The sequence below is a fragment of the Dunckerocampus dactyliophorus genome, chromosome 2, assembly GCF_027744805.1.
Source record: "Dunckerocampus dactyliophorus isolate RoL2022-P2 chromosome 2, RoL_Ddac_1.1, whole genome shotgun sequence".
NCBI classification, from domain to species: Eukaryota; Metazoa; Chordata; class Actinopteri; order Syngnathiformes; family Syngnathidae; genus Dunckerocampus; species Dunckerocampus dactyliophorus.
The window spans coordinates 21,125,001-21,148,432 of NC_072820.1; the positions used below are offsets into that span (position 1 = coordinate 21,125,001).

The 23,432-nt window shown below is 42.2% G+C and overlaps 4 protein-coding genes across 5 annotated transcripts in view; 1 reads left to right on the forward strand and 3 right to left on the reverse strand.

Annotated features, from left to right (window-relative positions):
- The window catches only part of mettl17 (methyltransferase like 17), an 8,279-nt gene extending 5,621 nt beyond the window's left edge, over positions 1-2,658 (reverse strand). The window contains exons 1-2 of the mRNA XM_054768283.1: positions 2,530-2,658; positions 2,183-2,324 (exon numbers count right to left, since the gene is read on the reverse strand). Of these exons, the coding sequence (XP_054624258.1) occupies positions 2,183-2,324; positions 2,530-2,598 (211 nt within the window). The 5' untranslated portion in view covers positions 2,599-2,658. The remainder of the gene's footprint in view (positions 1-2,182; positions 2,325-2,529) is intronic.
- Positions 2,659-2,940: 282 nt separating this feature from the next.
- parp2 (poly (ADP-ribose) polymerase 2) lies at positions 2,941-11,890 on the forward strand. 2 transcript variants are annotated; one of them, XM_054767041.1, is made up of 17 exons: positions 2,941-3,095; positions 3,726-3,935; positions 4,030-4,203; positions 5,296-5,366; positions 5,619-5,669; positions 5,742-5,838; positions 5,909-5,984; positions 6,062-6,164; positions 6,238-6,391; positions 7,954-8,092; positions 8,172-8,235; positions 8,322-8,456; positions 8,559-8,686; positions 8,828-8,927; positions 9,241-9,339; positions 9,451-9,575; positions 11,252-11,890. In XM_054767041.1, the coding sequence occupies exons 1-17, from the start codon at positions 3,029-3,031 to the stop codon at positions 11,415-11,417; spliced, it is 1,959 nt and encodes a 652-aa protein (XP_054623016.1). In that variant the 5' UTR covers positions 2,941-3,028; the 3' UTR covers positions 11,418-11,890. The 2 variants fall into 2 exon arrangements, with proteins under 2 accessions (XP_054623016.1, XP_054623017.1); XM_054767042.1 differs by having other exon boundaries at positions 4,033-4,203.
- On the reverse strand, positions 11,178-16,282 carry si:ch211-284o19.8 (protein lifeguard 1). The gene is made up of 6 exons (XM_054767043.1): positions 16,259-16,282; positions 15,226-15,499; positions 13,727-13,927; positions 13,277-13,405; positions 12,100-12,243; positions 11,178-12,030 (listed from the first exon to the last, which is right to left on the reverse strand). The coding sequence occupies exons 2-6, from the start codon at positions 15,496-15,498 to the stop codon at positions 11,896-11,898; spliced, it is 882 nt and encodes a 293-aa protein (XP_054623018.1). The 5' UTR covers position 15,499; positions 16,259-16,282; the 3' UTR covers positions 11,178-11,895.
- A 1,999-nt stretch (positions 16,283-18,281) lies between these two features.
- Positions 18,282-23,432, reverse strand: part of LOC129176836 (zinc finger protein GLIS3-like) — a 30,532-nt gene continuing 25,381 nt past the window's right edge. Inside the window, exons 6-9 of the mRNA XM_054767283.1 lie at positions 23,263-23,377; positions 21,061-21,161; positions 20,892-20,996; positions 18,282-20,826 (exon numbers count right to left, since the gene is read on the reverse strand). Coding sequence (XP_054623258.1) covers positions 20,696-20,826; positions 20,892-20,996; positions 21,061-21,161; positions 23,263-23,377 — 452 coding nt within the window. The 3' untranslated portion in view covers positions 18,282-20,695. The remainder of the gene's footprint in view (positions 20,827-20,891; positions 20,997-21,060; positions 21,162-23,262; positions 23,378-23,432) is intronic.

The following is a 23,432-nucleotide window of genomic DNA, read 5'->3' on the forward strand; positions in this document are numbered from 1 at the left end:
TGGTAATATTTATTATAACTATTAATTAACATTGTGTGAATATAAATATATTTCAAAAGAGGACCTAAAACAGAGACCTGTGGAATACCCCTATTAATTAGTAAATCTCACCAGGCATGTTCCTGTGAACTGGACAGAGTTGTCAACAGTGGCTACGTCTACCTGCAGTCAAATAATCCAATCATACCTGGAATATTAGCAATAACCCGGTTGCACACGGCCATGTAAACACCAATAACCCTTTTGGAAAATATTCAGTTTTTTTAAAAACCCGAATATTACCCCTGGGTTACTCCTTTTCAAACCCGAAAATCGGGACAAGTAGACGCCTATCGGGATATCCCGATCAAAAGGAACATTAATTTGTGTTCACGCATGTTCTACTGGAAAGGAATCTTACGTTTTTGGCAGGAACTACTTGTAAACATGACGACACGCAAAATCTCACACTTTTGGAGTGAGGGGGAAAAAAGCCACCTCGTTAGTGGGGTGAAAGACAAGAAAAGTATGTCTTTTATTGACAGTAAAAAGTACCGCAATAGCGAAGGTGAGCAAGCAGTTACGCGAAGCAGGGTTTGTATGAACACATCTTCAAAAGTGTCCGGGGGGCTCTGGGGTTATCTATCATGGATGTGGATGGCACAGCTCCGGCTCCATTTCCTATTTCTTCACGACCTCGCATTCCATTAATGAAGAAAGTGAGACAGAATAGTGTCAAGTACGGTAATGGTGGTGGGTCAGTACCAGCACTAAAACGCAAACTAAGGCATTCATTATCCGCCATGTCGGTGTTGTTGTAGTTTTGGAAACAGAAAGAAGAAGCGGAAATTAAGTGCATTGCGTCATGACGTTTTTTTTGTGTGTGTGTTTTTTTTCTTCACGTCATGCATGACCTAAACCTAAACTATGTAAACGTAGTCAGTTATTTTCATTTTAGAGGTATTTGCCGACTGTTTTAAAAGATTGTTAGTACGGTGGTCGACAGGGGCTAACGCACAGCAACGTCCCAACACAGAAAAGACCAAAGAGCAAAACCACACAGACACCACAAAAAAAACACAAGCAATGGGCAAATGTTGCAAATTAAAAAGGTTGCGATCATAAAAACTGCAGGATCAACAACAAATGCAAAAGAAAAATGTTGCAAATGTCAAAAACCATCACAAACTCTAACGCATGAGAGAAATTCTGGAAATGTCTCCCAATATTTTACAGTATGATAGAGCAACCTTTCTTTTGGGAATTTTGCTCATGTCTTGAAAAGAGGAACATCCTTCAGGTCTAGCACTCCTAGCACCCTGGCTAACTTCCTGGTTGCCTACCAACGTCCGTTACTGGGTTTCATGTGACATCACATCCAGTTGTTGTAGTCACTGGTTCAAAGACATGGGGGGGCACATAGGCGTATTCGTAACTAGAAGTCATGTAAAATCAAAGTGAAAATGCTGCATACATGTGCTGTTCTCATGTGGAAATTGTTCAAATATGTACTTCAAAAAAATTCATTAGTAAGATATATCAAAATGGGAAAAAAGCCTCTTTCCACCCTGGTTCTCCTGACCTCCAGAGCAGCACCCTCGGCTAAGGTGTTCGACCTGGAAAAAAGTCCAGCGACACGCCATGGAGGGCTTAAAAGTGTGGTGGCGTCCGAGGCTTCTAGCAGCCTGGAAATACAGCGTGAAATCCAACTGAAACGGCCTGTGGATACCATCAACCTGGAAGTTCGGAGACACACTTTTCCAAACAGCGCATCAAAATGATGAAGGACACATGCAAGAATGTATTCATGCTGACTGATTTGGTGTAAGAACACAAATAGACATGTTATAAGCATTATTTATATTATGTCTGATGCTGACGTGACGCAAACGGCCTGTAGGTCACGTGGTTAAAACCCAGCAATTTCTCTCATGCATAGGGTTTGTGTGTGTTTTTGTCATTTGAAGCATGTTTCTTTTGTATTTGTTTTTGATCCTGCAGTGTCTGTGTGATTGCAGCATTTGTATTTTAAATTTGGACAATTTTCTCGTTGGATTTGGTTCATGGTGTTTGTGTTTTTGGTTTTCTATCATTTCTGTGTTTCGAGCGTTTGGATGTTGCTGCTTGTTTGCCCCCTGTCGTCCACCGTAAGAAGTTGAAGATGTCTAAATTGCTTGGATTTGCACTTTATTGGGTAACGTACTGTGAATAATTGAGCGTGCGGCCGTCTGGAGATCCTCAGGCAGGCGTAAGGTTTTGAGGTGGGTCACACCTGGATGTCGTTTGTGTGGTTCTCCTTTCAGAAAATCTATGTTGGTCTGAAGGTTTGCAGCCGCAGTCATGCTCTAGGGGTTAAAAATGTAAATTAAAAGAGCATAACAAGTAAAATGAACAATTGCGAAGTTTAAAGCTAGCATATAATTATATGAAATAAAAATACTTTGCACTGAGGATGCTACACAGTAGATGTTGACATTACAGTACAATAATTCGAGTGTGACCTACGTTGTAATGATGCTGCATTCAATGACACCCACAAACCGCACTCACCTTGCTTAGTATCCTCACTACACTCGCCCGCTGACAGAAGACACAATAAGTATACCTTCTTGTCGCCATGTCTCCTCTCACTTTCAGCCACCTCCATGCATTGGTGGACACATTTCCTGGATCCTTCAACTAAATAATTCCGTTCATCAGTTAAGGCGGAACGAATATTCTTTAAAGTTAGGTTCCTATTGTAAAAATTCTCACTCCTTCCCTTGTGCCAAACTTTGCAAAATATTGCAATGATAGTTTATTTATTTATAGTTTATTAAGTATTTTGTTTAATCATGGTCATCGAGTCCCCCTTTTTTTACTTAATCCTACTTCGAATCTTTAAAGTGTCATGAGCATTGCGCATGCGTCCAAATCCTAAACGTCGTGTAAGCCCTCTTTCTGTCATTGACGATCTTTGTCGTCACCGGCTAACAAGGAAGTGGATCAATTGCCGCCCTCTTTAGTTACTGGTTTTGGTTTCACTGCTTGTTTGATTTTATGAGCAGTAATGAGGCGGACAAGAAGTTCTAAAAGCAGAACTGTGCAACAGAATGAAGAAGTTCAGTCTCAAAAAGGTAAATAGCTCCTTGAAAGGTTATCTTGACGTGACTTATCCCTATGAGTTGACTCGAACTTGTCCGGAGGAGAGCATGAACACTAGCTTAGTTTATTTAAACTGACTGTAACGAGCATATTGTATCTGGGACTTCATTCGCAGGATATGCGATTACTAACGACGCTTGCGGTACTGTCACAGACATCTGCAGGCATGGACTAATTGAAGTTATTTGTCCTTTAAATTTAGAAGTGGTGCAATTATAACAATAAATATGAATATACTGAATAAAAAATAAATAAAATATGAATAAAATTGAATATGGTTGAATGTCATTGATATCAGCTACAGTCTGACATCACAAAGCACCAGTATTTTGTAACTTATTGAGGTCAACATTACAGGAAAGAATGCATCATTACAAGGCTTGTTTATCATCATTGTATTTCATTATGATAATATACAGTAGCATTACATTAAGTTACACATTTTTTTGTTATTTTCCTTTGCTGATTGTCTGACAGCTCGGTGTGCACTTTAGGTACCAAAAATGGTTCAGACTCCAGCAACACACTTTGGTAGCATTACTGGATCTGTATTTTGGTTTCATGAAGAACCAGAATGGTGACGTGTTATTTGATGTGCTCAGTGTGGCAGTGGCAGGGAGATGAAGGTCGATGGGAACAGTACTCTTCGTCGGACTGCGCCTTGTTGGACTCTGCCGTCGCCGCAGGGAAAACCACTGTCTCTCTGACTTTGGGCTCCGGGATGGTATACAAAGTGAACCTAAAGCAGATGGTCCAAGTCAATCCTGTCAGCAAGTACAAGAGGAACATTCGCTTTCAGACGGTAAAAGCAGGTAAGTGTGTGTGTTTGGGGGCATCAAAACATTATTAAAGTAAAATAAAATTATCAAAACATACAAATTATCGAAGTTCTTCTCTGGTTTCCAGAAGGTTCTGATGACAACGGTGACACAAGCACTCCTAATGATGGTCCAGTTGAAGTGAAACAGGACGAGGAGCAGAGCGAGGAGCAGCTGGCTGAGAGAGGCAAGAGGAAACGAGGCCAGAGCAAGAGCGAAGGGAAATCTGACAAACGACTCAAAGAAGAAATGCAGAGCGAAGGTTCGTTTGATTCTTACTCCTTTACCTGTACTCCACGTTAACATGTTTGAAACCATAAACTGGCACATAATACATGTTTGTCTTACTTCCTTTACTGCTGCGTTGTAACCAAACTGTGTGTTTATAGTACAGTGGAACCTCTGTTTTTGCCAATAAATCCATTCTAAAATGTCAGACGAAAACCACATCGGAACAACAAACAATGTAGGAAAATCGAATACATTTTTCCCATAGGAAATAATGTAAATCCCATTAATCCATTTCAGACGCCCAAAAATATGAACAAAAAACACATTTTATGGAGAATAATTATGGATTTACGTGCAGAAAACAACATGAAAAGACTAATTAAATGGATAAAAGAACATTTAGCTTTTAATGAAGACAGATGAGTGGAGGGAGGAGGCGAGGGATCGGAAGAGCCACTCAGATGCTGTTTCATTCTAGTCCATTACAAACATAACTTTAAAGAGTGGATGGTTATAGCTGTATACTTGCTCAGTTGAACTTTATTGTATACTTCACAATCATCATTGTACGCACTGGCCCAGCTCACTTTTTTTAATGTGTATCCCTCCACGCTACCTTCATACTTTGCTACGACTTCTTTTTTGATTGCAGAAGTGTTTCTTAACTTCTTTGTCACAATTCTGGCACCTGCAACTTTCTTTGGTGTCATGGTGGGCTACTATGCGGCTGTAATAAAAAAATAATAATAAAAAAAAAAAGCACAGAACACTCAGAAATGCAAAGTGGGCTTGAACGCCTCGTCAGCGCAGGGTGCACAGTGCTTATTCAGCGAAGAAAGGAGACAGAAACTGAGTTGTTTATCATTCTGTGTGCGTTCTATGAGCAAATAAACCACACACACAAACATAATAAAGATGATTCCCCGGCCGGAATATGTCTATAGTGTCCCAACTCTAAAATAATCACTATCCATTCTTCACAAGTTCAAGTCAGCATAAAAATGAGACAAATCTTTGGCAATAATTTTCATTGAAAAACGAATCCTACAAAAAACGAGGTTCCGCTGTATAATACAAGTATTCTCTCATGCGTGCGCTAATGTTGCTCTTGTGACGTTAACAGAAATTGTGAAGACGGTGGTCATGAAGGGAAAAGCTCCGGTGGATTCAGAATGCAAAGCCAAGCTTGGGAAGGTACGACAACTTAAAAGACTCTTATCCAAAGAGAACCCCCTAAAACTATGCAAAGATGACAATGTTAGACGTTTTTAGAAGGCACTTGTTCATGTTTGAATGTAAGATTGAAGAAAAAAAGTGCAGAAAGTGAACATTCTTTTAGATTTACAAGAAGATTAAATAGATTGCTTATTCGGTATGTGCTTGAAATGTCATGTGTTTTCCAGGTTGCAGACTGCATTTTTTCAATGTGTCTACATCTCTTCTCAGGCTCATGTTTACAGTGAAGGAGGGGACGTTTACGACGTCATGATGAACCAGGTAACATGCTTCACGGCCTCATTAGATGCTGGACATATGTGCAAACATTCTCTATTTTTTTTGTTTCTGCAGACCAACCTTCAGTTCAACAACAACAAATATTACCTGATCCAGCTGCTGGAGGACGACTCTTCCAAGAGCTTCAGCGTGTGGATGAGGTGGGGCAGAGGTCAGTGCTTCCACTCATGTCCTGTGCATCTCTGTAGGACAATTTTTATTGACTCCTTGGTGTCTCCCAGTGGGCAAAGTGGGTCAAAACAGCCTGACGGCGTGCGGTGGAGATCTGCTGAAGGCCAAAGATATCTTCAAGAAGAAGTGAGAGCACCACCTTGCTTGAGTTTTTTTATTTATTTACATTTTTGGTTGTTTTGTTTTTTGATGTTTGGCTTCAGGTTCTTTGACAAAACCAAGAACGAGTGGGAGCACAGAGCAAGCTTTGAGAAGGTGGCTGGCAAATATGACATGGTCTACATGGACTACAGTACAAGTTCAAAGGTACGTTTAGGCACAAAGAACTAAGCTGTCCAGACCTCACAGAATAAAAGTGTCACAAATTTTCTCCCTGGAGGATGAGAACGAGGCCCAGCCCATTGCCAAACCGCCAAAGAAGACTTCCAAGCTGGACGTGAAGGTCCAGTCTCTCCTTGAGCTCATCTGTGACCTCAAAGCCATGGAGGAGGTCGTTCTGGAAATGAAGTTTGACACTCGCAAAGCTCCCCTTGGTCAGTCCTGAATAATCACATACAGTATAATAATGAGACCCAGTACAAGACTTGTATCATAAACATCAGTTGTTCGTTTAGCATGTTAGCAAATAGCCGACTGCTAAAAATCCCACTACTAAAAAGCTAACAGTATTACATCACCCTGCATTTATTCAAGTAAAGTGTTGTAGTAGCACCGCTAAAGTATGCATGTAAATGCAGGGCTCCAGACTGCGACTAAATGGTAAAATATGAAACATTGCAAGTGAAAAAATCGTCTGTAAAATGTGTTGTCAGTTGACAACAGCTTGTCACAGTCTAAGCCGGGGGTCACCAACCCGTCAATTGAGAGCTATTGGTCGATCTTTGGGACTTTGCTCTATATATATACGGGGGGAAGATCTTGCGCAATTCACGGCCTAGACCAGAGATCTTGGGCTCAAAAAGGTTGACTCACGTTTGACTCGTATAGAAGTTCGACTATTCTTCCATCTTTGTCTGCACATTTTGCCAACTCCAGTGACTTTGTAGGGGCCGGTGGTTAGCGAGCTAGCTAGCTGTAGTTATCCGCCTAGTCTCTGGTCCACAGACTCCAAATGTGACTCTTTTTTTATTACCACAGTGACATTTTGCATTTAAAACAAACAAGAAATGCGGTTCGTTCGGAGCTTGTTTTTGTCCCACAGGGAAACTATGATGGCTTTTGCGTTAATGGGATATGTGCTAACTTAACTTTTTAAAAGTGTCACTTAACAGCTGTGCTCTCTTGTCACCATTAGAATATATCCTGTCATCAAAACACTAGTTGTGTGTTTAAGTTGTTCAACATAAACACATACTGTGTCCAGCTTTAAAAGTGACGCTATCACTGGATCTTAACAGGTAGCTCCTGAACTACCAGTAGTGTGCACCAAAGAATATTTGCTTAAACTCTTAGTATTTATTATAACTGTTCACTTCAGACATGATGCCTGTATCTAATCACAAATGAGCACACTGTCTGAGTGGAGATGCGCTTTGTAAAGTACAAGTCACAGTCACTACTTTCTTTTTGTCTAAGTAGCTTTAATAGTACTGGAAGCTGGATACACCTGTGCTATCATAAACTTGGACACTCAAGTTCATACTGTTTTATCTTACGCAGGACTGGTTTTTTTTACAAGAAAGTTATTTAAACTGTTGTTTTATTCTGTTAATTGTGTTATTTTTAATTAAAAAATATATTATTAACTTCCATTTTGTTAGTATTACTCTAAAACAAGCATCAAATTAAATTCATGTTTGTGTCAAACAGTACATTGTTTCACACAATTAAAGGCAAAAAAATAAGGACTTCCAGAAGTTATGGACAGAAACTGAGTGGATAGAGAAGACAGTTGTCATTTATTGTTCGAGTATTTATCAGTAATACAGGGAATATGAGAGGAAATGTGAATATTTACTTTGCAAATCGATTTTGGTGTGCGCCCCTACATTTTCTGCTTGTGCTCCTCAAATTTGAAGTTAGGGGCCACTGTGCTCCTACTCAAAAAGTTGGTCTGGAGCCCTCTAAATGTGGAGAGTGTGGTTGTTGCCTGCAGGCAAGCTGACCTTAGAGCAGATCAGCGCAGGCTACACGGCACTAAAGAGAATAGAGGCGTGCTTGAAGCGTAAAGATGGTGGCCGCGAGCTGGTGGAAGCCTGCAACCAGTTCTACACCCGCATCCCACATGACTTTGGGTAAGGCTGATACCCAAAGTCAAGAAAGTAGCGACTTGTGCTTTGTATACTTATGCTGTCTGGTGTCCACGTGCTGTAGACTGAAAACTCCGCCCCTCATTCGGACGGAAGACGAGCTGAAGCATAAAATTGAGCTGTTGGAGGTAACATAATGGAGATGGTGATTGATGTGTATGCTTATAAAGTGCTTGAAAGTATGTAACAGTCACACTTGAATCCGGCTGCTCAGGCCTTGAGGGACATTCAGATTGCAGTCAAAATGGTTCAGAGCAGTGAAAACTGCGACGAACATCCTCTGGATCGACAGTACCACTCCCTCAACTGCCAATTGTACCCTCTGGACCCCCTCAGCCAAGAATACAAGGTCTGTCTCTGCCATTACAACATTTAAATCCATATCTATGGAGACTTACGCTGTATGTAAAAGTAATTGTCTGCAATTCCATTTTTATGTCTCCATATGTAGGTGATCGAAAAATACCTGCAGTCCACTCACGCCTCCACCCACTGTGACTACACCATGAGCGTGCTGGACATCTTCACAGTGGACAGAGACAGCGAGAGGGATCACTTTCTGTCACAAATACACAACAGGTCAGTCTATAGGAAATAATCTGTTCCAGGGTCAAACTGCCTACTTCATAGACCCTTACTAACTGTTGGGGGCTGTGTAGTGGGATACATAGACAGCAAATGTCTGAAGTCTCTTTACGTTTTGTCATTTCTGTGATTCAGGATGTTGCTCTGGCACGGGTCTCGCCTCTCTAACTGGGTCGGCATCCTCAGCCAGGGGCTCCGAGTGGCACCGCCTGAAGCTCCCGTCACGGGTTACATGGTAGGACAAATGTCACCACACCCTGCAAGCGACAGCGCTCAGACGGGGCGGCGCTCCACCAAGACCACCAAATGACAGCAATCTGATGACATTTGACAGCATCTGAACATGTTCAGTAGCATGTTATTTTAGTCTATCAAAATATGATTTAATGTAAACATCCTTGGAACAGTATTCATCATAGAATATTCTATATTAGGATAAGTTAGTCTTGGTGGAGGTCTGTTCTAGACTGAGAGTCATTGTAGTTCTTGTAGATGCGGTTAAAAACCCACTAAAACTGTTGTTGGTTGTCACCTTGTGTCTCATCCAGTTCGGTAAAGGCATCTACTTTGCCGACATGTCATCAAAGAGCGCCAACTACTGTTTTGCCAGAAACCACAACCAAGTTGGGCTGCTACTGCTCTGCGAGGTATCATAACTTGGACTCGCATCATTCTGTGGGCCTATAACAGTCCTGAAAACCAAATTCCAGTCCGCAGGCTGTTGTAACTGTTTTTGGTGTGTGTGCGCGCGTGTGCAGGTTGCCTTGGGAGACTGTAACGAGCTTCTGGACTCCAACTACAATGCTAACAACCTGCCGGCTGGAAAACACAGCACCAAGGGTGTTGGACAGACCGGTCCCGACCCCAAAAACTCTGTCACTCTGTAAGTGGACTCACCATGCTTATTGTCTTCACACTACTCAGTGTTGATCTCTGATTATCTTTGATGTTGATTATGTGTCTGCAAATAATTAGAAAAAAGTTGAGGAAAAAAAAAATCAATCCAGTTTTGATGTGGTTGATGAAACTGTAATTAGCAAATGGGGCAGCACTCGCTGGTCGTTGAGAAGAGTGATACTTGCTTTCATGTCAGTGTCTCCAAAAGACTCTTCACTTGATTTGTCACTGTTTTGAAAAAGGGAATCTAGAGGGCTCTGATTACTCGCTAAATCAGTGCTTCTCAAATAGTGGGGCGGGCCCCCCTGCGTGGTCACCGTGAATTGTTGAGAGGCATGGAGTACTTTCAGTGTTAGTGCAGACCTGCCAACATGTACAAATTTGCTGGATTCATGCTTGTATGCTTCACAGCTCTCCATTTTGTTTTTCCTGGTTTCAGTTTAGAGTTCAGTCTGTACAGTACAGATGAAAAAAAATAGATATCAGTTTCTCAATAGTATTTCAAACGAATGACAACGAATGAACACAAGAGGTTTATTTTTCAGGAACTGCACCGGTTTCTCTGGAAAAAAAAAATAAAAAAGAATAATAATTTAATAAGTGTGTCTTTAACAGAAAAGCTACAACAGTACATTGTTTACCTTTGAGTAAGGTCTCTGCAGCAGAAGCATTCCTCCACTACTCTCCTGTCAGCGAAAGATGTTTTGGTTTGCTCCAATATCCATACGGTGTTCAGTGAAGACTCATTTGCACGTTGTTGTGCTGTAAATGAATGTGCTATGACTCTCGTAGATTTTTCATACTGGGAGCTACAGTTTCAGAGCATATGAGACACAGCGGTTTGGCGCTGGATTCTGGAAGAATGAATATATATTGGTCCGTCCTTTCACTTTTAAATGTTCGGTTTTCTCAATCAACTTCTAACTTTTCAAGCCATGGTTCTATTCGAAGATTAGCGGCATAGAAAATGAATGGATGGATGGGTCCCGGCAGTAAACAAACAATTTAATTGGCTTGTTTTGAGTGACGTCGCCGCGTTTGCTGTCACGTTAACCGCAATACTTGAAGTAAATACGCCCGCGAACTGCCACTGCGATTGGTCCACGAGCATGATTATATGTTATTTTATTTTCCATTCACTTTAATGGTCACAGGTCCATAAAAGGCCATTGCTGGGTCGGATCCAGCCCGAGGCCCGACATTTGGTGATGGCTGGCCAAATATATTTGTGGTGGGCCGCTACAAATAAATGATGTAATATATAAATGAATGTATTGGAAACACTGCCTGCTCTACTTTGTTGTGCAATGATTCACTTACATGCATGAGAAAACTCAAAAGTCAGGTGTGAAACATCATGCTCGGCTAACACCGTGCATGATGGGAAGCTATTTTTTTTGTACTGTGATGCTTAACTGTCATTTTTGTCATTTATCGAATTTTAAAAAATACAATAAAAATAAAAACACATTTGGAGATAAATGCAATTTTTTTTGGATGATAATAAAACCCAGAAGATGTCAGATGGGATACATTGTGTTCGTCTACTACACATTTCTTGTCAGTTGTTGACGCTCATATCGTCAGAACATTTCAACCCACTACATTAACCTGCAAATGCACAATTTAAAGTGTCCCTGCTTTCATTTGTCTGTCTCCCAGGAATGGAGTGACGGTGCCGATGGGTCCGGGCGTGAAGACTGCGGCGGTGGCGGGCAGGGGGAGTGGTTACTCGCTCCTCTACAACGAGTTCATCGTCTACAACCCAGCCCAAACGCGCATGCGCTACCTGCTCCGCATCAAGTTCAACTACTCATCACTGTGGTGACGGATGACTCAGCTAATAATGCCGCTTATACAAATTGAGCTTTTTTATTAAAACAGCATGAGGTCATTCCAAACATCACGTCGGTTATTTGACGTGTCTTACTGCTCAATATTGTTCAAGAATGTTGATTTGAAAACAGTTTAAGGCCATGTCCACACAATCCCAGCTATTCTTACAAAGATATGTTAAGGTACTGTATATAATGTCTTTTAGGTTAGTGAACATGGACTTATTTGGAAAACTGCGTGTTGCTTTTTTCCTCCCAAATCTTCAGGCTTCTGATTGCCTAAAATGGCGACACCTGTTTGGCAGCCACTAGTTTTTCATAACACCAGTGTAAGTGTGGACATAGCCTTAATTCATTGTGTAATGCAATGGGATTTCAGAAACAGACTGTAAAAAGAGCATTGCTAATCATCCATTTTTAAACAAAGAAAAATAAAGGGCTCTGTGGGTCAAGATGGGAGATTTGAGTCTTTCACCGCCTCCCTAGCAGGTAGATGAAGATGAGCATGATGTCAAGATAGATCATCAGAGCGGCGGTGACATACTCCTCGGGATCCAGGCGGTGGCCCATCAGTCCCATCATCATCTGGCAGTCTAGCATCAGGAACTGGAGATGAGACAAGAAGTTTGGACACACATCTTACAGTAAGAACCATTCAGTTTGAACGCTCCTTACCAAAGCATACAGCAGAGCGCCCAAAGATCCGTAGCAGACTTCAGCGATGTATGAATAGTAGAAAGTGCTGAACACGCCAAACATCAACAGGTCCACCCCCAGAATCAGCAGGAGACCATGGCAAATCCCCAATTCATAGCGTGCCTGCGGCCAAAACAGACAAGAACACCTTTGGACTTTTTTCTTTTAGTTCAAGGGTCAAGCTGTCACCATCATAAAACCTGTATTCTACAGGCATTCTTAACTGTCATACAGGTGTAAAAAGAGGAGAAGCAGTGTTAATGTAAAATGTTAACACACTTGTTAGTGTATGGCAGTGCGTCTCAAATATTGGGGCGCGCACCACTGGTTGGGCATGGTCAGGGGCATCATGAAAGGCAGGCGGGAGTTTCAGTATTAGTGCAGACCTGCTTCTTGAAGGTTGGCAGGTCTATTCGATGCTAGTGCCAGCAACTTATACAGTGGTTAGTACAGATGAATTAATATAATTTTGGTCTCGCGAGTCTAGTTCTGGTCGGATTTCCGTGAAGAGGAACGTAGTTCTGCTTAGTTGCTGGGTCATTTAAGTAGAGAGTTTGGCTTCTCAAAACAATATGAGTTCAAAAGAGTAATACATTTGCATCGTAAAAATGCCTCCTCAAAAAAATCAGACCTCACAAATAGCTCGGCGTTATATTTGTCTCCCGGCGTGTCCCTGCACACTGTCGCCTCTCCATTCATGTGTATGTGATGAAGATGCTCATATCGTTTTCCGCTGTGGAACACACATAAACAAGATGGCCGCGGTGCTCCGTCTATGAAGATGCAAGCGTCTTTATCACATACACTGTTGATCACTGTTGATATAGTCCACTGCTGATGGGGATGATATACAACTTCAAAAAATCCGAACTATCCCTTTAAAGTCATACGTAAAGATGGTACAATTTAAACGGAAGTTTAAATTGTCTGACCTTTCCAAGTTCCAACATAGCAAAGATGTCATGCATTGTCTCAAAGCCATAATGTCATACCCATATTTGGCATTAGGGGGCATATTTAAATGGTTCCTCTTGGACTAATATGATCTGTTGTAGCTTGCATTGGTGACTCTCAGCATTGGCCATCAATTTCTGAGGGATTTCTTGTTTAAAAAAAGAACCTTATTGGAGCATAATCAGTGATTGTGTCTCTTAACCTGTGCGGAGAAAGCGATGATGGTGAAGGAGATGACCAAGGTTGACGCCATGGTGATGACCACAGCTCTGGTGTTGTGGTAGGAGGCCATGGTTCCCACCACATATGACAGGCTGATAGTGACAATGGCCTGCAAACACAAAAGACCTTCCAGTAACATGAAACAAGAAAATCTTAGTTATGTGCTGGCTCAAGAAAGTGTTGCAGCGGCGACAGATGAAGGTGAAAGTAATGGAGGAGCTTGTGTGCGGAATTTTGATGAAGGTGAGCAAATTAGTGTCATGAGCATAACGGTGTTTGAGAAGAATACCTGGCTAAGGGATTTAGTTTCAATGAAAAAAAGCAGTGGCTCTAGTAGTGAATCATGGAGAACACAAGTGTTAAAGTAGCATCAGGTTAAACATCCATCGATCCAAAACACCCGGAGTGCGTGATTTCTTTGGGGACTCACCAGGCCCACAATGTTCCAGGGGTGACGGCGACTGAAGGACTTGCAGCAGCTGAGGGTGATGGCGACCACTGCAAAGACGCAGAAGGAGGTGATGTAGGCCCACAGGTTGGCCTGTACCACCTTCTTGATAACGTCGGAAAAGGTGAACACACACACCACTGTGAAGGTGAACACCAGCTGGAGGGTCAGGATGCTGAACACCTGCATGGGGAGAAAGCCGGGGGGCGCTAATGAGCTGACTGGAGTTCCACATCTCAAATGTCACCACATCCTGTAAACCCAAAGTGGGGTACTATTGCCGAAGGGTGTACATGAATAAAAATTAAAAATGGCTTGACTACATTAAGTCAGAGCACTGAGATTTAGATAATGCGCTCAAACGCCTCATGTCAACAGCCACAACACAGCATGAAGCTGTTCATTGTTCTGTGTGCGTTAGATGAACAAATAAGTAAGTTTGATGATGACGTGCATTGAAAGTGTTTAATCTTGAAAATTTTTCAAGATTTATTTCTGCCATTTTAAATCAGACGTGGCCTCCTTACTGGGCGCTGTGACTAATTAGTGCGTTTTCTGAGCATTTGTTTGTTGAATGGATGCACTAACTATGTTAGCAAGCCCCCTTACACGTACGTGTAAGTAAATTTATGCTTTCACGAATAATGTATCTTCTTCGAGCGTTGTAGCCACTTTGTTTGGCGGTCCCTCAACACACCATGAGTGATGCAGATTCAGACTTATGTGTATGACTTTCTCTGACACTGCACAGACAGACGTGTATTTTCTATTCTTCTTTTCACCTTGTCCTTGTTCGCAAATGTTAATGTTGTGTGTAAATGCACAGAGGTTAGGATTAATAATGTGCTGCTGTGCATTTTTGCATGGTGCATAAGCTCATGCTATATGTGCTCATGTCCATTTGGCTCAATAATAAGCCAAGTATTGAATTAATACATTATGTGCGTTTGTCTTCATAATTAGAATTATTACGCTTATGTGTAACAGCCAAGTATTGAATTAATACATTATGTGCGTTTGTCTTCATAATTATTATTACGCTTACATGTAACATTAGTTGCATTGTACTCATTATTTCCATGTTGTTGTAAACCAAAGCACAGCAAAAGAGCATAAAGATCAGTTCACCACATTTTATCACAGCCACCACTTGTTATAAATAAATCCACCAAACAGAAGACATGATTTTTTAAATATAATGTATTTAATAATATATCAAATATGTTTCCTCGTGTGGTTTGTGTTTTTTAACTGTGCATGTGTAGGGGGTACATGACTTCTAGTCAGATGTCCTAAGGGGTACACAACTGTGAAAAGTTTGGGAACCACTGCTGCACTGCTGTAAATAATATCACTCGGAGAGTGCGGACCTGCACCATGTAATGACATAGTACATGTTGTGTTTACATTGCTTCAATCTGGATCAGATCTGGATTCAGCATTGATTGACACAACAGCAAATTAATGAAAATAACACCAACCTTCCGAACAAATGCCCTCCTGACTGCCTTGTCCTGGAAAGCAGGTGACTCATAAAGCGGGACGACTTCCGGCGCCGACTCGGATTTTGTATCAGGGGAGGACTCGGATTCCGCCGTGTCACCTTTAGCCTCGGGGTCTCCGGACAGGTCTTCGGAGTATGGGGGCGGCAGCTGCTGCTGCTCCTCTTCATTGTACGGCGGAGGGGGTGGTGTTGGTATTGTGGACACATCCAAAAAGGGGGGCTCGACCAACGTCTCTGCTTGCTCAGACATTCTACAACACAGACATTCACGCAAAAAAAACATAAAATCAATAGATTACAAGTATACTGGCAGTAAATGCATTCGAATTTATTCAAGCGGGGTGAGGATGTGACATGTTGCCCAAGAGTGTGTTGCATCATATTACAAAGCCTGAAAGTCCCCTGAAATGTTCCAGCATCCAGACACTATTGTTGATTTAGGACTATTTATTCTCAACATTTTGGGGTTTATTTTAGACACACAATAATTTCAGCATGTGTTTCTCATGAGGTCTAACCATACCACATGAATATAATATAATAATTACGTTTATCATCACTGCCCAGGTAAAAAGCCAACAAGTTGGAAGTGTTGAAGATGCGTTCAAGGTCACTCGCAAATTTCAATGTTTACAGACAAAGCCATAGTAGTTCTTTCTAGTTTTTTGTTCATTTTTTAAAAATGTATATGAATATAAATAGATTTCTTTTTATGTTGAAAAAAATGTCAAAAATGTAACAATTTTAACCACATTTTAATAATCAGAGCAATATAATAGAAAATATTAGTCACAGGTTGAGCCAAGACTATTATAACTATATTTTAATTTTATAATTATAAATTGTAATATATTTTAAACTATATTTTAATACATTTTTTCGTATGTTGATGGAGTTTATTTAAACATATTCCCCAAACATCTTGATGTAGCAAACCTAAACTACAACACGAGCACAATTGACTGAATAATTAATTATTCGTCATCACCATGAGCAGTTCTTTCTCTTACCTTTCTTGTGCCAAGTGTTCTTGTAATGATGGCTGACGTGCAAGAACACTTCCTGACAGTTTTTTGGGGGTGAGAGTTTACAAAAAATAGATGAAGTAACTGAAAACTCCACTTCTGCTTCACACTTCCAGTATACTTCCACCGTATTGTAAAAGTACACAATTGTCACAATGATAAACATTCAACGTTCAATTAATTCATCAAAAGATTGCATTACTATATTTGGGAAGGAATCATTTCTGTATTAGATTTTTGTACAAATAGGTTCATTTATTGGTTTTTATAGTCATTTTGGCACCGCTGGTTCACCATAATGGACAAATTGACCTCCTTTGTGAATCACTACCTTATAGTGGTGGAGAGCTTTGAGTGCCCGAGTGATCCTAGGAGCCATGTTGTCCTGGGCTAAATGCCCCTGGTAGGGTCTTCCAAGGCAAACAGGTCCTAGGTGACGGGACAGACAAAGAGTGATTCAGAAGACCTTATGAACAAACTCAAGAGGAGGGACTGCACTTCGCCCGGACGTGGGATACCGGGGCCTCGTGTAGCCAGGCTCGGGGGAGGGTCTCGCAGGCGAGCGCCTGGTGGTCAGGCCGTCACCAGTGGGGTCCTGTTTTTTGGCGGCCAAATTTGGTTCTCAAGACATGGAATGTTACTTCTCTGGTGGGGAAGGAGCCCGAACTTGTGCATGAGGTTGAGACATTCCAACTACACATAGTCGGACTCACCGCAACCCACAGTTTGGGTTCTGGAACTAAACTCTTTGAGAGACCCTGGGAGACCCAAAGGTCTGGCAGAGTCTCCCTTTCGTCAAGTCTTCAACTCTCACCTCCGGCAGAGGATATCAAATTCGAATGGACTCTATTCTGTGCCTCCATTGCTGAGGCAGCCGATAGGAGCTACGGCCGCAAGGTGGTCGGTGCCAGTCGTGGCGGCAAACCCGATGGTGGACACCAGAAGTCAGGGCTGCCGTCTGAAGCTGAAGAAGCATCTATTCTGCATGGATGGCTTGTGGGACTCCTGAAGCAGCTGACGGGTACCGGCAGGCCAAGCGGCACATGGCTTCGGCGATAGTCGATGCAAAAACTTGGGTGTGGGAGGAGGTGAAGACATGGAGCACGACTTTCGGTCGGCCTCAAAGAGGTTCTGGTAAACTGTCTGGTGAACTGTCCGATGCCTCAGAAAGGGGACGCAGTGCCCGGTCCACACTGTTTACAGTAGGGATGGAGGCCTGCTGACCTCAAATGAGGATATAATCGGACAGTGGAAGGAATACTTTGAAGCCCTTCTCAATCCCACTGACATACCTTCCATAGAGGAAGCAGAGTCTGACGACACGAACGTGGACAGTTCCATCGCCGTGGGGGAGGTATCTGGGGTATCTGGGGCCTCCCCGGTGGCAAAGCTCTGGGGGTGGACGAGTTTCACAAGTTCCTCAAGGCTCTGGATGTTGAGGGACTGTCTTGGCTGACACGTCTCTTCAACATTGTGTGGAAGTCGGGAACAGCACCTCTGTAATTGCAGACCGGGTTGGTGGTCCCCTTTTTCAAGAAGGGTGGTCCAACTATAGGGATGTGGCAATGTGGTTTTCGTCCCGGTCGCGGAACACTGGACCACCTCTACACCCATGCAACTGGAGGACACATGGGACTTTGCCTAACCGGTCTACATATGCTTTGTGGACTTGGAAAAGGCACAAGAGATAGGGTGATCTGGGAGAGGCTCAGAGTAGAGCCGCGGCTCCTTCACATCGAGAGAAGCCAGTTGAGCCGGGAGAAGGCCCCGGTACAGACCTCGGACACACTGGAGGGATTATGTCTCACAGCTGGCCTGGGAACACCTTGGTGTCCTCCCGGTGGAACTGCAAGAGGTGGCTGGAGACATGGAAGTCTGGACTTCCCTAATGAGACTGCTGCCCCCGCGACCCAGATAGGCGGAACAAAAGTGATGGACGGATGGACGTTCACATTGACAACAAACCTCCATACAAAGGTTTTTTATTAAGATAGAAAAGACACTTTTGTACAAATTGTTTAAAAAGGACGTCTCTACACAGTATGAGTAAACGCGCCTCTTTTTCTGTGCAAACAACCACATAAGCCATACAACACACACACACAATGACTATAAGTGATCAATTTACAGTACAAACATGACACACATACAATGATTATATGCGGTCATGAGCGTACGTGCTGGTATTTAACCAAGTGGAAAAAAAGATTTCATTCCGTTGTATATTAAGTGCAGCCATTAAAAATACAAATGAAAACGCTTCGACAGGATATTTTAAGGTGATGCAGTGATGTCTTAAACATAATGCGTGAAGACATATCCTGTCACTCGCTTTCACAAGCCTGCACTCAACTAAGAACATTGATGCAACTACTTCTTTTTTGGCACCAAATTTTTATTAGGAAACAGCTTTAAATTGGTCTGTAGAGTGTAAAGTTGGGACTGTTTCTCTTTAAAGTGAAACGCTAATTCTCCATCAAACATGTTTTCATGTTTAATTTTCCTGTTTAATTTTATGTAAATGTGCAGCAGGCCACTAAAAATTGAGCTGTGTGCCGCAAATGGCCTCCTGGGCGAACTATGGACACCCCAAAACCATACTTGTCAACCCTCCCCCTTCTCAGGAGTAGCACAGCTTCGGGTCCCCTCGACAACATTGGAGTAATACAGCCTATAAACTGGAAAACCAGGCCTTTAAAATACAAGAGGCATTTCAGTAAAATAACACGGTTTCACCACAGTTTACAGGGCGTGCTTGTGGAAATTCTTGTGGAAGATCAGAATTTTCCTTATTTATCCGAAACAACTGTCGTGTTTAATAATGCAAACGTATGTTATGCCCAAAGCGTGACGGCTGCATCGTATTAACGACGGGGTAGTGTCGTTGTAGATATTCACACTAGGGGGCAGCATTGCTACACACAGACCCACAAAGGTATTTGATTTTATACCATATTGCTATAGTAATGCAAAGCTAAACGTTAGCTTAGCACTCTTAAAGTCCGAATTAAGCTGAAGTAAGAAATAAAGCAACTTAATTTATTAATGCTATATTTCTGTTGTAATGCAAGGCTAAACGTTAGCTTAGCACAAGTTCTGGAACTCTTAAAAAAAAACCCATCTAACTTAAAAAGGTTGTGTGAAAATGTAAAAAATAGTTTTTGACTCACATGTAATATATTGAAAGCACACAAGAGCTAATAAAATCAGATTATCCCTGAACATAAGTAAAACTAAAATAATGCTATTTGATAATAGCAAAAAGGATACTTTTGCGCAAATACAGCGTGGACACTGACAGGGTGAACAAAAATACATTTCTGGGGGTAATAATAATAGATGATAATATGCGCTGGCAAACTCACATTAAAAATATAAAGTGGCAAGAAATACCTCAATACTGAATAAAGCAAAATTTGTTCTGCACCAAAAATCCCTCCATACGCTCTGCTGTTCTCTGGTATTACCATATCTAACTTATTGTGTGAAGATATGAGGAAATGCCTATAAAAGTACACTTCACTCGGTCAGTTAGGATAACCCATAATGACGCATATAGAGAAGAATGAATTCAATTTTGCTGATCTAGTGAACTTTCAAACAGCTAAAATTATGCATAACGCAAACAATAACCTGCTACCCAAAAAGGTAATACAATTCTACTCAACAAGAGCGGAGAAATATGATCTTAGGGAAAAATTTAACAGTGCTGAAAACCTTTAGCGGAACGAATTGAGTAAAGAACCCAAACAATGCACTAAAATGAGCGATTTCAAGAAAGAGTACAAGCAGGGGATGAACCGCTGTGTACATACAATGCATTTTCCTATGTATTTAAAATTGGCAAAAAACACATTTGGAATACAGTAAGTGAACAAATGTATTGTAACTGATGTGAAACGGAAAGAGGGTAGGATTAAATAAACTTCGCTTCTTCCTTCTCCTTTTTGGACATGTGGAACTATGAATTGTACGATGTGATGTCTTCCAATGTAACTTGTATGCATGTTCAAAATAAATTAGACTATTACCATTGAGCAATAATGAATTAAACGAGCCAAGTTTGCTGTTTGCTGAGCTGAAACAAAGTTTACACACAACAAAAAAAAAAATCACAATTTTCTACCCAAACTGCCCAAAACATAAAATATTGTGGGCTCAAAATTCATTTTAAAGTGCTTTTTAAAACATTTCTGGTATCTTAAAGTACTGTAAGTCCTAATTCATTGCAGCTACAGTATTTCAACGCCTTTCATCATCAACATGTTACATTGTAGTTGGGGCAGCAATGAAACAAATAATTGAATAATCTATGGTTTGAATACGCTTGTTGTGTTGTGTCGAGTAGTGTTGCTCTGCATTCTTGTGTGTGGCTGCAAAGCACCCCGCAACGACGTGACGGCTTTCATGTCAATATTACAGTCACGAGTCCAAATAGATGGCGTCAATGAGACTCAGACAACGGTCCACGCCTCCCATCTGGAACAGGAAGTCCGTGTCTGGAGGCGGGGCATAGCTACACGGGTTGTGGAGGTCGTGCATCAAGTCCAACACTGAGGAGATAAAGGACACATTTTGACTTGTATTTCTTGGCGGTGTACTGCATATTTATCATTACCTGCAGGGGGTGCTGTAGAGGCTTGTGGGAAATAAGTGGGATCAAAGCCTCCATCGCTGATTGGCTGAGAAGCCTTCATCTCTCCCGACTGTCCATATTGAAACGCTGTGTGAAAAAAAGTGGAGTCAAACTAATTTGAAGCCACGTTTGTTGTTCTTGTGGTGACTACCTTGCTGCTGCTGCTGCTGATGATGATGATGGCAGGGGTCTGGCAGTTGAGCGTCATCTCTGGAGTCAAAAGTGTCAGCTGCCGTCGTAAACTGCGTGCGCCTGTCAGTCAAGTGTCACATGTTCACTTTTTTCAAATAAATATGCCCCCTAGTGGTTGTGAGCAGTACAACCATGACATCAGACACTTTGTTTGTACTCAACATTGGTTCACAGTGCACGGGATAGGTTTCAGCACCTGAAACTGGACACACTGTACAAATAATGGAAGGATTTATTTTAAGGTCATTTCAGGCTAAAGAAGATCAAAGCAAGCACTTTAAACTAAAGTTACTGGTCAGGAGAGACCTGTCATTTGGCCCAAACGCGGTTTCTTGCAGGGGGGGGATCATGTAGCAAACGTGTCACATGCGTCGTTAACTTCACCGCAGGACGTAAAGTGAATGGAGAAATCTTGAGGTCACGGTGAAATTTTAAACTATGTCAAGAGCACCCCGGGAGATCGGGTTTTACTTCCAAGCACACAAGCAGCTCAGAACCAGTTGGCCTCTGTAGCCTCGAGGTGCTCAAGAAGCTTCCATGGAGTTCTACCATCAGGTTGAGTTCAGCTCAGTGAGCATCTAACTCACATGTGTCAATGGAGGGTCGAGGCGCTGCAGGTTTTCTCTCCAACCAGTTTCTCCTGTCAGCATTCAATTGATGAGCTCCTTCCCTCAAATTGAAGGAGGTGTTGATCATTAAAATCACCTGCTTTAGTGACTGGCTGGAAGGAAAACCTGCAGTGTCTCGGCCCTCCATGGCACAAATTTGACATCCCGATCTAACTACTTTCGCTTTGATGGCAGAGGAAGTGTGACGATAACCACAGAACAGAAACTTTTTGTTACATAGGAAAGTCGAATTATTTTTTTACCATCCTAAATAGACTTGTTATACGCAAAACACCTCTAATTAATCCATCACTTCTTATTAGGGGTGTCACGGGATGAGCCGATAGACGAGATTGGGTCTACAAGAACAAGAAAAAACAAGATTTTAACTTCACTTTTAAGAAATGTACAATTAAATAATATATGACAATATATTACAATCTACTAATTTAATTTGTACTACCTCCACCCACCAAGACAAAGAGACTGTATGACTGACAAAAGTGCTCACTCCGTTCGTGCCGTTGTTCTATGGAACAAATGCGCCAAGGTGCTGAAACCAATGCACAGAGTGAACTCTCTTCCTGCATGTTTGCAGGCGGGAGATGAGGAAAACAGAAACGCGTGCATATGGCAATATATCGAGGCTGGCAAAATGATCAAGCTCATTTTCGTTTATGGTGTGATTAATTGGTTTCTTAATATCGTCCCAGGCCTACTGCCCACGAGACATTTTTAATCTCCTGAGATCCTGTGACACGAGATCTTGTGACACCCAAGTACTAGACATGTGCAAGTGAGAACATCCTTGGATATAAAAGATGTTTTTTCAGCAGATCCTTAATGCTACAGGAGCAGAGCATTCCTGTTAAATAGAGGATCTAGGCTGGTGTGCAGCCAGTCCCTCTGCTAAACTGTTCATGTTAACTTTACTCCACTGTAAGGTTTTCACCTTAGCTGGGGGTTAGCGGATGGGGGGTGGGGGTGGGGTTGTCACGGAGGGCCCGTATCCATCGCAGCGCAACAGGAATGTGCTGACTGTGCGCAAACACTCGGACTCAACATGGAAACCAAACCAGCGCCAAGTCCTCAAGAAGAAAGAAAAGCAACAAAGTCTTTCTGCAAGGATGATATGCAGTGGGGAGCGGGGGGGTGATGTAGCCTTCCTTGTGGGTCCCCCGAGGGTCCAAACGGCCTGGCGTTCTGCTGGAGGGTCTTCATAAATAAGCCCAATGGCGGCGGGCCAGGACACTTTCTACGCTCATGTCTGATTGGCGGTTTTGCTCGTACTCATTTCCTGAGTCCAAAGTCATTACAGTTTATTTAAGAGAGTCACTTTGTTTTGCAGCGGCTCAAGGATAGCAGCCAAAAATGAAATCAGTAAAACCTGTTGGATCTCAAAGTCCAGTCAGTCCAGCTGGCCTAATGAAGCCCAGACTTTGCTGAGGAAACTGTCAACACAACTTCTGACGTCACATTCAAAGCAGGAAGACTCCAGCAAGTTGAGTAACCGCTGCTTCACTTCTTTTTACACTTGTATGTCAAACACTCACCCCGCCTTTACACTAGCTGAGCTCGTTAGCGTTGTTACGCCGTGGAAGCCTCCCTCCCTCCAGCTGTCTTCTGAGGTGGGCACATGGTCTGAGCCGCCCCCGTGCGCGTACGCCCCTGGAAGAAGACACATTGATGCATTGGTTCAATGAGTGCAGGAGGTGATATGTGC

What these genes read in the sequence shown, in the direction of transcription:
- parp2 (XM_054767041.1), top strand. Translation starts at nt 3,029, where the DNA reads ATGAGGCGGACAAGAAGTTCTAAAAGCAGAACTGTGCAACAGAATGAA. An exon ending in GCAAAGCCAAGCTTGGGAAG is followed by an intron (nt 5,367 to 5,618) that starts GTACGACAACTT and finishes ATCTCTTCTCAG; the next exon opens with GCTCATGTTTACAGTGAAGG. An exon ending in CTGTCACAAATACACAACAG is followed by an intron (nt 8,687 to 8,827) that starts GTCAGTCTATAG and finishes TCTGTGATTCAG; the next exon opens with GATGTTGCTCTGGCACGGGT.
- si:ch211-284o19.8 (XM_054767043.1), bottom strand. Translation starts at nt 15,498, where the DNA reads ATGTCTGAGCAAGCAGAGACGTTGGTCGAGCCCCCCTTTTTGGATGTG. An exon ending in GGAGGGCATTTGTTCGGAAG is followed by an intron (nt 13,928 to 15,225) that starts GTTGGTGTTATT and finishes CTCCCCATGCAG; the next exon opens with GTGTTCAGCATCCTGACCCT. An exon ending in TCATCGCTTTCTCCGCACAG is followed by an intron (nt 12,244 to 13,276) that starts GTTAAGAGACAC and finishes TTTTGGCCGCAG; the next exon opens with GCACGCTATGAATTGGGGAT.